We start from the raw sequence: 14,320 nt of genomic DNA, 5'->3' as shown, positions 1-14,320 counted from the left end.
TCGCAGCAACCTGTTTCCTCGCATTCCGCCATCCGTTCGCCCGGTTGGTCGTTTGAGGCAGGGAACAGCGAAAGACGGTAAAATTCAATAAGCTAATTTTCGACGGGCTTGATCCTGGCTTAGCATGTATCCAGCTCGAACTGGTTCCTTTCGCCGAGACGCTTTCGCGTGCTTTCAGTCAGTCGACGGAGCGGCGACGACAACGAAAAAAAAGCTTCTGCCATTCTGCTCTCTGAGCCACAAACGAGAGTTTTCGACGTCGTCGGAGACCGCGCGAACGGATTCACGACTGCACCGGAATGGAATCGTAGATTCGGAGATGTGATTCATGCATTAAGGTATTCATCCCTTCATGAGTCGGACTAGAGAGGAGTCCTTCAGGAGCATCGCGACCGCGTTCATGTGTTCTGGGATGCTCATCGGACGATGAAGGGTTCAGCGTATATCGCAAGACTCTGCAGGCCTCGAGCGTCAGATCTCGCGTAAATCGACGTTGGATTAGGTACCGCGTGAAAAGCTCTCGAAATTCGTGGAAAGATTCCGAAAAGCCGAAATCGGTAATTCGGCGCATTGGTGTAGATCCAGGAGCGTGGTTCTGTCATTTCGGCTAATCGACCCTGCGGAGGACTTCGATTCCGTACGCGGAAGTTCGCTTCTGTGGCTTGGTCCACGAACGGGTCAGATTCATTGATTCCAAATAAATGATCGTCATTACCTACCAGTTATGATTTGTTGTCGAAAGGAGAAAGTCAGTATCGCTCGGCCTTTCGATCTATCGCTAGTGGGCGATCTTCGAGCAAGCGAGTGAAGGTGCACGCCACGCCGTACCGGACACAGCCAACTTGTCGCATACGAGCTAGTTGTTTGCTGTGAAGATATTGCTCGTCTGATCGGCCGCTCGGTTTTTCTGTTGACGTCCCGCGAACACTTCTCGCTCCGGCGGGCAGCGAGCAGTGCACGTATCCGGTTTTCGATAGATGATCGAATTTCCTGAAAGTCGGTCTTGGTCGAGATCAAGACGTTCTTCAGCGATTTCCCGCACGGAATCGCAGACTGACAGCGACGTCGAGACGCTCTGTGCCGCGATGGCGCAACGTTGATTGTTAATATTGCTCGAGAGCTCTTGTCTCGTTTCCATTAGTTGCGTATGCGGCTGGCGAAGTGGCTAATTGACCAGGTGTTGAAGGGATCGGCTGCATGACAGAAGCATGACAGCGAGTTTCCTCTATGGAATTCGCCAATCGGACACTCGCTCAGGCCGGATCGACAGCTGCTATTAGTATACCATGATTACTCATGGTCTCGTGGACTATGTGCCGTTGTCAGAACGCTATTGGATCCTGCATCGGTGTAAATCTTGATGGTTTTGGCAACCGCGGCGAGTTGGCTCTCGTGTTCAGGCTCACTCTCCTCGCTGCGGCCTCGACGAAGAACTCAGCATTCACGGCGTACAATTCGCCCGGACGGAATCACTCGTTTATGACCTGTCGTATATTACAAGGGAAACGCCATTGCGATTGTTTCCGTAGTCTCTCAGGTAACGTTTCTCCTCCTTCGCCTCGCCGTCCTCCGTTGCTGTAAACGTGTGCTCCGAGGCATCATCGACCTTCCTCGGAGATATTGATCCGGGTTATTCCTCGCGGGCCTCAAATCGCTTGCCGACGCCCTCCCAGCCGATGGGGCCATCGGCAGAGCCAGGAGCAGAGCTCCGTGACTTGCCAGAAGAATAGCCGAGACGTTCGTGGCATGTCTTAGAGTGTTCCTTCCCCGTACTCGCTCTCTATAGTGGCGCTCGACAGGGGCGAGCAGGTGCCCAGGACGCGCGTTCTGAAAAGAAACGGCACGAAGCGATGGACTATAACTCACTCAGCGGAGGAGGCAGCTGATTCTGGCGCCCGGATGGGCAAACGAGCGGAAAACTGGCGGCTGGGCTACGGCCGAGTCGCCAACTCATTCAGCGATGCTAAATTGAGATTACAACGCAACTGACTCGACAGGGAAGCAGAGGTTGGCACAGAGCGGTCGCTTTTGTTGCTTCTGTAGCCGGAGTCATCCAAGCCTGAGTGGTGCATTTTGTCGGCCCGTTCCTTCGGGTCGTCCTCTGACGCGGTCCCGTGGGAGGGCAGTTTGTTTCGAACAAGTGAGCGGGCGGCCGTGAGTTAGCACTGGCCGTTTATGCTGCTCTTGAAGCAGCAGTTGCTAGCCTAAGGATTTTTGGATAGCCGTATAGAACGATAGCGGCAGCCGAAAGTTAGCGAGAAGGTCGGCCGGACGGCATGCAGGCGGGCAGCCGACAGGCAAGCGGACAGCTTGGCCCTTCCTCGAGTCCCTGTTCGGGTCCACGCCCTGATAGGGTCCTGGTAGCGAGTCCTGGTTACCGGGCGAGTGAACAACATACATAACTTTGAGCATGCAACAGCCTAAGAGCTTTCTTTCGGAGCTTTTTGTCACTGCAGTGAGCTTAGAAGAAATGTTTCCGAAACACTATATTCGTGTATCGATCAGCTGTTCTGCTCGCCATGTGCTGTGCACCCATCGGGCCCGAGATGAAACCGGCGACATTGCGGGAGAACTAGCCCGAAGGGGAAAACTGGGGGAAACGAACGACCCACGAGCCCACGCTGACGTCGCCGCACTAACGGAACTGTTATGGAGTCGGCCTCTATTGCTCTCTCATGTATTAGTCCATATGACTGCGACGACGATGTCGACGACGACGACGGCGGCGGCGGTGAGCCGTCAGTCAGTGCGTCGTCGTCCGCCGCGTATAAATCTCCGGGAGTCTAGCAGCTACCGCTATGAAGAGCTCCTAGAGCCACCTCGGGATCTTGTACTGGTCGGACACAAGTCCCGAGGGTCGAATAGGAACTGTAGTCGCTTGATAAGTAGCATCTCACAAGTTGCAAGCGATTCGGTCGGCCTGCCGGCAGGCGAACCCGCCGCCTTGCCAGCTGTTTGTTCCTCGCTTCCTGCTCGTCTCCTCTGGTGAGCATTGTTGGGCAGCTAGCCCAAGCGAGCCGCATTGCCGGAAAGGAAAGCTGTGCGCCCAGCCGTCCGGCGAACGGACGAGCCGGCGAATTCACTCACTGAAAACAGAGAATAAATAAGCATGAGCCTCCGGAGACATCCGATACCCGTCGGCGGAGGCGTATGGCTACACACGTATCAGTACGTCGGCGTCGTCGGGTTTCTTGATAGACAGTGACTGGCCACGTCGTCGGTCGGCGATATCCCACTTCACCGAAAAGGCTATTCCTAGCTCGTCGCCTCCCCCGCTGCTCAGATTTCTAATCTGCTCCACTCCAAATCTAGATTCGACGCTCGGAGTTGCTCTGGAAATCCTCAGCACGTTCTTGGATAGGTGGGTTTCGCTGTCTGTCTGTCGGTGGGTCGCCAAGCTGCCTCGCGACGAGACGGGCGCTCCTCGCGGAAGAGCTCGAACCCCAAGGTGCTGAAGCATCTCGCTTGACGACGATTCACTCAGAACAGCGATTTTTCGGTGAGCGGAATGGAGAACATGTTGTTCTCTCGAAGTGGCCGTACTCGGGCTCGGGAGGTGGACGCGAACTGATTACGCCCGGTTTAGAACGTGCTGTTGGTGGCACTTCTATTTGCGTCCCACACCTAAGCGAGCGGGCTGTAGTGCAGCATCGGCGGCTCGTCACAAAAATATAACCGTAGTCGCCCGGTGTGCCAACGCCCATGCGCCACTGGACGCCGTTCCTGTTCTGAGTGCTGCTTTCCCCCAACGTCTTCGGTCGCTTCGCCGCGAATCCCGTTCTCCGATTCCTGCTCTGAGTGAGCTCCCCACGTACGTTGGCCCAGATGAGCGGTCGGCGGTCCAGACGCTGGCTGGCGAGACGCCTGTCTGGCTGCTCGACCCTATAGGCCCTAATCGCTGCTGCTCACAATCTGTCTGAGAACTTGGCGAAGACTTTGACGGGACATGTCAGAGTCTTCGGTTACTACAAACTTCCTATTGTTTCACCGATCCTCCGGCCTTCCCGAACAGTGTGCATGAGTTTGAGAGTACTCTCAATTTCCGTGATCACTCCCGTCGGTCCCGCCGCACGACGAGAGTTTCGCCCGGAGAGACGACAGGGATCCGCCAGAATCCATCTGCTTCCCACCGATGTGAGCCGGACGCGTGAGGACCTGTCAATTCAGAGTAATCCGGAGACCGGGGTTATAAAGCGCGAATCTCGGGGCAGACACGCGGAAAGAAATCTGAATGACAACCTCGAGGCACTGAAAGTTTTCCCGGCTTCGTGTAGTAGGCTCGTTAGCTATTGATCTCGACGAAACGAGCTCCTCTGGTGAGTTCTGAGCTTTCGAGAAGGAGGAACAAATGCTATCTTCAACGAGTCGACATTCGGTGGGGACCGTTCCCTTGTCATGGGAGCTCTTTCCAAGACAACCGTTGTCTGTCTTCGTCGTCCAGGAGTGACGACGGCCAGACAGACAGACAGACGGATGAACGGACGAACAGGAACGTTTCAGGGCTCGGTGCCAGTGTTTTTTCCTTCCTCCGGCACGTCGTGGGGTGAGATCTCAATCGCAGATAAAACAAGCCGTAGCCGAGATGGATAGAGGACGAAGCACGGGAAGAACTCTCACGCGAAGTATGTACATTTTGGTAATCAGTAATTTTTATCAGGACGACCTTCCTTATCGAGCGGGCCATTCTTAGCGAGATTGCGTCTGCAAACGAACGCGGAGGCGGACCGAGCGATCGGAAGCCACACGGACAAAGTGAGCAACGAGCGGAGAGACTCTCGGCTCTAGCCACTCGCAAACTCCTCCTCAACAAAGCTGATTGCGCTCTGAACTCACGGCACTTGTCCCGCGATTGTTCCGAGTTTCGACACTCTGTGGGAGCACTTACTTATTCGCCACGGCTTTTGTATTTTGATGAAGATTTCCGTCGTCACGAGCAGACTTCGCCGGAACGCCGGACGAGTCGACTTCTCTGTACGGCTCGATCTACAACAACAACTACAAGAGCAGCAGCAGCGACAACAACAGCAAAGGAATGTCCGGAAGCTAGCAGAAGGTCGATCAGGATTTTCTCATGACCAGGGCGGAGATGATTCTTTTCACGTGGATTCTCATCAAATGTTATCGGGCGTGTCGATGATCGAGTGCAGTCGCTCGACAAGAGCTGTAGGAGGAGGGGAGCAAGTAAGGCTTCGAGAGTCCCGGCAGGCAAACAGTCAAGGCAGGAAGGCAGCCAGGTAGAAGGACGAGCAAGCGGGCAGCATATGAGCAACATTATGTCGGTGACACGGGACCCGCTGGTGGTCTACAGCACGTTCGGCGACTGCAGCGGCGCGCGAGCCAGTTTGCACGAGCGAAGACTACGAGCCTGTTGCGGTAATCGCGACCTCACGAGCACCTGAAGCGCTGCCAGAGGGGATAACAAGTGTTCCGTAATAACCTCATAAAGAAAGCAACAGAGGCTCTATTGGAGCGACGTCATCCAATTTGGCATCGATTCTGGCTCCGATTTTCGCTTGCGACCAACCAGCCGCGATCTGCATAAGCGCTCGCAGGCCGAGAGGGCTCCTACGATACGTCTCCCGAGGACGGGTCGATCCGATGGTGGGAGGGAGACAGCCATCGTCCGAGAACTCCGTCCCGATAGGGACGACTGGTGGTAAGGATACGGGGGACCGACGCGCGAAGTCAAGCGGATTGCCAGTCCGCTTGATTTCATTACTGGCGTTAGAGCATCGGGCTGATTGTTGATTTGACTCAAAAATCGTTCTAGCTCTCGGTACGATCCGCTGCGGAATCTGAGATGGGTGATTTCGAGCGAAATAGAGTCGTGTTCAAAACCCGCTTGATACGGAGATACGATGTATGCGGTTGACAGCGTCGCGGTTCGCCTCGAGAATAGATCTCTCAGAAGCTGTAACGTCATTCAAACACATGAGGCCGCCGACCGACAGCGCGAGAGACGACGAGGAGCGCGCTCTGGGGAAGGAACGGGTTCCTGTGCAAAAAAAAACCCTTTGGCGCTCAGAGCCTAAGACCTCTTCCCCGGACGTTTTCCCCGAGATTTCTATAGAACACCTCTGACTTGATCGAGAAGAGGAAGAGGCGACTTCGCCTCACTCGCTCTCTGTTGCACTGCGTGTCAGCCGAGTCGATGCTTGATAAATAATCTCCGGCTGCTACACAAAAAGCTTTCCTGGGAAAATGAAGTCAGATACCTGCCGTCACAATCTGGTGGAGTCGAGACGAGTCCGCTTGAAAGAGGCAGGACGCTCTCTCGCAACAATGGCTCCACTTTAGTGAGGCTGGTTCGTTTAAAACGGTGAGGCGACACGTATAAGTTGTTGGTTTAGCTCTCTAGTCTTGACGGAACGCCGCGATTCGTCGAGCTCATTGCACTATGTGCTCACTCGAGCGGGCGGGATTGCCCCTGAACGGGCGAGCGACGGTCGATGTGAAAACTACTCCTTTAGGTGATCTCTACTCTCTTCCAGTGGGATGGTGACATTTGTCAAGCTAGCATCACGGAACTGACGGAATACTTCCTGTGACATTCAGATGATTCTATTCCGGTGCCGGGAATCCAGCCAGTGTATCCCTGGATTCCGGCTCGAGTTACAGTCTGCATGCGAGTTCAAACTCCTCGAGCATGGGCAAACGCCAGTTGTCGGAGGAGCCCGTATGAAATTCATCGCCGTGAATGGCGGCTTCCTCTCTAAGTGAGAGCTTTGGAGTGAATACCCTCGATACATATTTACAGGTGATTTGGTGAAAGTCGCGCGCGCTGATGAAGAAGCAGCCGAGAGCAGGTCTGGCTCTGTTGGGGCCGAGTTTTAATAATATCGAAACTGCTGAGAGAGAATATTTGGAAAGGTCTGGATAGCGACAGGTAGAAAATAATTTTGGGCCCTCATATTAAGAAAGTTCAGCCCACAATGCGCGGCGGCTGAACTCGGGACAATCCTGGATCGCGGTCTTTTCTTTCCCATTATAGCCGGCCCCGGCTCTCTCGTGATACAGGGAAATGTTCAAGCCAGGGACGTGCATGGTCGTTTTTCGGCTTTGCACGCTCGAATGGATGGAATTCGCTTGTGACACACGCTGCGAAATCATTCTTTCGTGAAAGAAGAGAGAATCCCAGCAGCTCGATCGAGAGCTTGTTTTGATTTCGTTGTTCTCTATCGCCGCTCGGTCGACTCCATTTCTTGTGTTCTTTTCTTCTCGCCTGTTTGCTGTGTTTTTCCTTCAGAACGACTCGTGGAGAGGCGTATCTGCGAACGAACGTTACGAGCGAGGCGATGCGGAGTTCCTCCATTTGGATGCAAATCGAGGTTGTTCTGAGCCCGTTGACGAAAACATCGATGCTTTCCGACGTCGACGTCAATGATGAAGTCTGGCTCTGCGGATCTCCGCGCTGATCAAGCTCATGATCGTTGTGGCAAGAAGCCAAGGTGGTTCGTGGGTTTTTCGCGGAAATTCGGACACGCATACGAACGGTCTCCGAGACGGGTGAGCGGCGAGAGTTAACTCTTGCGACCGTCCATCGCCTGTCCTCTACTCGTTATTCCTTGTCATTTTGGGCAGAAGTCTGACCGGATGCGTCGAAAGGTGACGTGCTGCCGACGGCTGCGTAACAACTCGAAGCAGCTCCTGTAATCAGCGCTTTCTGCAAGTTGCTGAGGGTAACCAAAAACCACGACGGCAGAGAAACTCCGCGATAGTGTTCGTTGTCATGTCTCGTTGTCCTAATGCAAGTCGAGGAAACTTCCCACTTTTTGCAGGACGTCTGTCAGCTTGGCAGCCTGACCGTCGCGTCGCTCTTCCCTCCGCTTCGCGTGCACGCGCAAGGCGAGCATGGGCGAAGGCGAAACGACAGCGTCCTTGCTCTGGACCTCTCCTGACATTCCCGCCTAAAGTCGTCGAAGATAATGATCGCAGGCTCGATATTTTATCGCAGGGGGGGGGTCCTTATGAAAAAATGATAAGACTCTCTCACGGAGCGCAGAATCGATGATTTTCTCCCGGAAGAGAGGAGAACACGCTCCGACGGAAAAACGGCGAAAGGGAGAGATTTGGAAATCGAATCGCATTCCTTCGAATCGGCCTGGGGCGGGCAACAAGTGGTGCCGCCGAGGATCCGGGTCATGGGAAGGGGGACCGGTCCGGGGAACGAGTCGACCCTCCTCGGCTTCTTGCTGGTCTCCGAGTCACTGCGGTGCATCAGAAAATCCTAGTGCACCCTCGGCTCGCAGCTCGCCAATAATCCAGTACAGAATTACGGTGCGGATCCAGGCGGGAGGGTTCACGGCGAATGGGGGGGGGAAAACATCTGCTCTCGACTCCACATACAATTCCATGAGGCAACGTTGAGGAACTTATTAGGGGAGCTGATATCCAGACGTGGTGGGTTTTGAGAATACGGCGAGGTGGTTGCCAGTCTGAAAGTGGGAACAGTTCCCGAAAAGCAGTCTGCGAACTATTTTGGGCCGTGAACGAGAGCTGCGCGGCCGACGGACCTGCCCGCCCGCCAGTCGCTCGAACGAGGGGCTGGGGACCCGAAGAGGGTCCGGGGGTATGGGTCAGATCCGGCGGCGGAGGCAGCAGAGGTGGCCGCCATAGCTGTTACCGGTAGACGCTGGCACCACAGTGTTGGTGAGCACCGGGAGGGTCGGAAGGCGCGAGAGGAGAGGAGATTTTTTACTACGGAAAACATGGAAAGAAGCCTCAAGTAGAGAATATCCCGTTTGGCGTCGCAGCCGGAAACACGCTCGTCGGACCGAGAGCCTCTTCCGTAATGACTTCGACCAGCCGAGAGAGAGAGAAAACGTGCCCCTTGTAGTTGGCGCCGTCGTTTTCGTCGACACGTTGTTGCTTCTACCGAATGGAAAATGCGAATGCCACATTTGGGCTTCGTTGCGTGGTCGATGCGCCACTGGGCCCGCCGTTGTTCCCACCGGATTGGGATTTTTGGCATTCTCGCACGGAATGACCGTTCGCAATTTCCAGTTTCGCTTGACGCGCATCGGCCGTGAGATCTCCTGCTCTGCTCTCCCGTCGGACGGACTGGATCCGCTGCATTCATCGAAGCGATCGATGACAATCATGTGCAGAGTGAGAGCATGTTGTAGAAGCGCAGTATTCGAACATCGAGGTGCCTCGCTGTATCTTTTCGAAGTCCTTGCGTAGAGGAGCTTAACGTGCACGATCGACGGGATCCATCACGATCATCGGTTATAAATATCAGCGAGTGTGCCGCTGCCCACTTGGCGAACGAACAGGTGAGATCTTCGGCCGGTCAGGGAGAGATGAGGGCAAATAAGGAACGTATCCTCAAAGGAGGACCAAGCAAGCAGACAAACGATTCGGCGGCGGCGGCGAAAGGTCGAGAGGAAGGATCAAGCTCGAAGTCTTCAGACGGGCAGATAGTCCCATGAACACGCTCGCCCACAGACGGATGGACAGTTTTATTACTTGTCCTCGCATGAGAATCTACAAAGCAAGCTAGTGAGGCAGTAGTCACTCACTCGACTGAGCGATCGACGCTTGTCCGGCCTCGAGATCGGCTCGACTCACTCCGCCGAAGGAAGGATCCGGACCGTCGGCTTATGAGGCGTCGCGAGGTCTGCGCCGTCGAGACGACGACCTTGCGGACAATTCTTCGGTGCTCGAGCTCTCTGGTTCGTAACGTTGGCTGTTCTTCTCGCCCGCCGAGTTGAACGAGGAATTTTTCCAATCGGCCTCCTCCGAATCCGCACCGAACACACCCAAGTAATCCCTTACTGCATTGATCTGACAGTCTGGGTATCGCAGGGTGTTTTGACGTAGGGCTACGGTGTCGAAAGTACGAGGAATTCCGTGCGACGGAGCGACCACGGTTCTCGAAAGGCCTAGAGGAACAATTCGGAACGGAATGCTCGCGATCGCTCGGGAAACGCAGAAATGCGATCGCTCGGGAAACACAGAAATGCGATCGCTTCGGCTCCGATGTCGCCGTATCGTTCCCAATCAGTCAGCGAGGGATTTCCATTCGGTGAATTTCCGAAAGCAAATAATTCCAGTGGGAAGGCTGTGATTGGAGTGCGTGCCGGACGCTTCGCACAGTGTTGCTGATTTCATCGCCGTTGTTGTCAATGTTGTCGCTCGAGTTGATCTTGTTTGCGTTCCATGCGGCGTCGAGGGTGAAAATTTGTCCGTTGAGCTGCGCTTCGAGGGGCAATGGCCCGGGGCTGATGCATGGCTAGCTTTAGTAAATCCACTTAGCGGCGGCGGCGGCGTCCGCCCGTTCCACGAGAAGCAGCTCGAAGAAGCTCGCTAGGCACCGCGAAAAGAGTAATTAGACTGGAGCTTAAGGCGACTCTCATCAGCAGCTTACGTTGTCAATTAACTCATGACTTTTCTGCTGGCGCCTCCGACTGACTTCAATCTTTGCCCGCCAGCATGCATGCACGCGCGCGTGCCGCCTGCCCTCCGGTCGGCCATCGCTTGGCCTTCTCGTTCGTCGACATGCCTGACGTTGCGTTTCGTTCGGTATCCTCTTATTCAGTCGAGGTCGGAGAGAGCCGGGACGAAAGTGAGAACGACAGTCGGAGGCGAAGCTCGTTGATAATTCAAAATTCTTCGGACTTGGGATACGCCAGACTTCGGTCGGAAGACAGTTGCTGCCTCCGGGGAGAGCTGCCTCCGGTCCTCGAGACCGGAGGCCAGGACATTTGCATTTCGGCAAAACGTCAAGCTCGTGACATATCCATCGTCGCTGTTGACCGCGACCGGTTGTAGCGGGATCGCGCTATTTTCCCGTCTCGCTGTCTTCCGTCCTGTCTCTTTTTCCGGTCCATTCCTCGGTCGGCAGCTGGACGAGATATCACTCGAATCTAACGTGGGGTGATCTCGGCAGAAAGCGAAGCCGTACCTAAAAAACCGATCGCTGTTTTGAGAGAACCACTATTGCGTCGGAGGAAATTACATGTTGACGGTTCGGAGGAGACTTCTGACTCAGAACAGACAGCGGCTGTGGCTTGTTCGGGAACCGAAGATGGAGTCCTCGGAGTCGCATGCTCTTCGTATTCCGGGGCTGCTCGTCTGCGGAGAAATCACTCGTCCCACTGTTCGCGGGGGCTGAGGGCGAGCGATTTCGTGGAGAAAAAAACGCCGCGGATTATGTTCGACTTCAGGTAGATTGAGTGTCAGGACACGAGCGCTACTCTAGCTCGCTGACACCGGAGGGGGTTCGCATGCTAATTCCGAAAGGGCGACGAGAAAGCCCGTCGCTGATCCTCCTACATAGATGCAGCCGCTCGGCACTCATGTTTTAGGTTTCTTCTCTAGCGACTGCTCACTGAGCTCCCTTCTAAGCTCAGTCCGTCACTCAGTCAGTCACTGTATCGGCTTTTCGGTGAGATCCCGGACATTCGTCGGATTCGCGCTCCACGTCGCTCTGAGAACGTCCGCCTTTCATCACGGGTCCTACGAGTGTTTTTTTTGCCTCTTCCCCAGGTAACTGTTCGCCATGGATGCTAAGGCTGCCGCTGGCGAAATTTTGGTGCTAGCAGCCCTACCCGGTCGCTGGTGTCGTCGCCGTCGTCGCTGGTGCCGTCGGTGTCGTCTGATTTTCGTCCGCCGTCATCCCTTCAGACAACATCTCTGTCGCCCCGGACGGGCCGCCGTCAAAGTGCGAGGCAACGGAGCCGCTTCGCCGAGAACAGAGCGACGACCAGGAACGAAGGAAAGATGAGTCGAGGTCCTCTGGCGTCTCCGTCGGCTGAGCTGGGTCTGTCCACCGTTCTGTACAACATTCCTCGAGTTTGGCAGGATGCGTACCGCAACACGTTATATTCGTCGAACCTCGCCGGCGATGGCAAGGACGATTCGTCGTTCGAAAGCGATCCGCTCGGCGCGGCGGACGACAACATTTCGACCTCGACCTACGATGTGGCATTCGGCGCTTCTGCAAACGACACGATCTCGCCATATGCGATTCCGCATACGAATTTCAACTTCCTGATTATCATGCTTTTCGGCGGTTTCTTTTCCTTCATAACCGTGCTGGGCAACGTGATGGTGATGATCAGCTTCAAAATGGATAAACAGCTACAGACGATTTCGAACTATTTTCTGCTCAGTTTGTCGATCGCCGATTTCTCCATAGGCATCATATCGATGCCGTTGTTCACGTATTATACGCTCTTCGGCTACTGGCATCTCGGGCCATTCATCTGCGACACCTGGCTGGCCTGGGACTACTTAACGAGCAACGCATCCGTACTAAATCTCCTGATCATTTCGTTCGATCGATATTTTTCGGTTACGCGCCCGCTCACATACAGAGCTCGTCGGACGACTCGTGGTGCGGCGATCATGATCGCTTCGGCGTGGCTCGTATCGCTGCTTCTATGGCCGCCGTGGATCTACGCCTGGCCGTATATTGAAGGCAAGCGGTCGGTGAAAGAAGGCGACTGCTATATTCAGTTCCTAGAAACGAACATCTACATTACGTTCGGCACCGCGTTGGCGGCGTTCTACGTGCCCGTTTGTATCATGATCATCTTGTACTGGCGAATTTGGAGAGAGACCGAAAAGCGGCAGAGAGATCTCACGCACCTTCAAGCCGGCAAGAAACCCCCGCCCCCGAGCACGGGCAGTAAAAGGTCTATGAGCAGTCAGGACGACGACGCTGATTTCCGCAAAAACAGCAGCCTATACGTAGAGACATGTAAATACCTTCCCACTTCGTCGGCCGATCCCAATGGACCCGGCTCCTTGTGTCGGGTCCAAACCCCGCCTCGGTCGACGTCGTCTCGAGAAATGCGGCCCCGTCAACGCTTCAGGAGAATGCTTCTATCGTGGTGCAGAACGAACCCCGACGCGCATCAGCCCAACGATATCCTAGAGCGAGATGACGATTCTGGCTCGAGTCATGGCTCTCCCAGTGCACAAACCCCCGCTTCGGCCGAAACCCCGGTCCGGACGGACGTTCAATTTAGGCCTTTAACTCAAAGCATTCGGAAACGGGCCACGGAACGAGGGGCCGCCGCAACGACCCCCGGCGGCTCCGCCAAAAGCGGTGGCAGCGGCGGCTCTGGTGCAGGTGGTGATTCCACATCGGGAATGAACACCTTGAACAGTTGCCGTGGAAAGTCAGCGACTACTTCAGCCAGGTCGTTTTCTAGCGATTCCGTCTACACAATCCTAATCCGACTACCGACGCAAAACAGCGTGGACGTTGACGGCGAGACATCGCAGCCATCGATTCGGATGATTCTCGAAGAGGAGCCTCTCGTCGTGCGGCAGAATCTATCCTCGCTCACGACCACTGGTCACCATCATCACCAGCAGCAGCAGCAACAGTCACAACAACAATCACATCTGCATCAAACGCATCCACAGGCCAAGACCATGATGGCTTCGACGACGGGTACGACAACGATTACGGCCCGGGAACGATTAGCCCTCAACAATCGCCTGGTCACCACAGGAACTACGAAAAAAGACGCCCAAAAAGAAACGGAAGCACCAAGAACGAAGGCAGGAACGTAAGGCCGCCAAAACGTTATCGGCCATCCTGCTGGCTTTCATCATCACGTGGACACCGTACAACGTCCTCGTGCTCATCAAGACTCTGAGTCCTTGTGAAGGCGACGAGACTTGCATTCCTCAAGGTCTGTGGAATTTCGCCTACTGTCTTTGTTACATCAACAGTACAGTGAACCCGTTATGCTATGCGCTGTGCAACGCCAACTTCCGTCGAACCTACATGCGGATTCTGACATGTAAATGGCACACGTCAAAACAGAGGAATCGGGGTTACTTTAATTGAGCGTTCGGTTAATGCTCGGTTAATCCTTCTCCCTTCTCCTCCCCCCCCCTCCTCTGCCTGCCTGCCCTCCAGCCAGCCTGACCGCTAGCCCGCTCGCCTGCCTGTCTGTGTGCCCGCCAGCCCCCACTCCTTATCCTTCGACACACGCTGCTATTTACTCCGCCCGCCCCCCTCTTGCGGTCTTTCAACTTAGTCCAATTATTCTCCATCCTTTCATTTTGTGCCCCCCGCCCTTCAACAGGAGAGTCCGACGATGTCGGGCCCCTCCGTCTGCTGTTTCTGCTTGTGTTCGAGCGGAGCTTATCTATGTCGTGCCTTTTGTTGGAATGTCAGCTATTTTCTGCGTCTCTGAGGTCCGTGCGAGGGCCGCGCTTCCGTTGCAGCGGAGCAAATCCCCTCTAGAGCTGCTCCGATGAGCAACGGGAAACGTGGTGGCCGCCGTAGCCCCAGCAGCAGCAGGAGCGACGTCGGCAGTAGTAAGACAGACAACAAAAAAAAGGAAGACGAAAA

The 14,320-nt window shown here is 54.9% G+C and overlaps 1 protein-coding gene across 1 annotated transcript; it reads left to right on the top strand.

Moving 5' to 3' along the window:
• Window positions 1–11,724: 11,724 nt before the first annotated feature.
• Window positions 11,725–13,810, top strand: LOC100907458 (muscarinic acetylcholine receptor M1-like). The gene is given in 2 exon segments (XM_029111276.1): window positions 11,725–13,476; window positions 13,478–13,810. Coding segments are annotated over 2 exon segments (2,085 nt in total).
• The last annotated feature ends 510 nt before the right edge of the window (window positions 13,811–14,320 follow it).

Source organism: Galendromus occidentalis, unplaced genomic scaffold (genome assembly GCF_000255335.2).
Source record: "Galendromus occidentalis unplaced genomic scaffold, Mocc_1.1 scf7180000077428, whole genome shotgun sequence".
NCBI lineage: Eukaryota > Metazoa > Arthropoda > Arachnida > Mesostigmata > Phytoseiidae > Galendromus > Galendromus occidentalis.
Note: the sequence above shows the minus strand (reverse complement) of the source record. Positions and strands in the feature narration are given on the sequence as shown.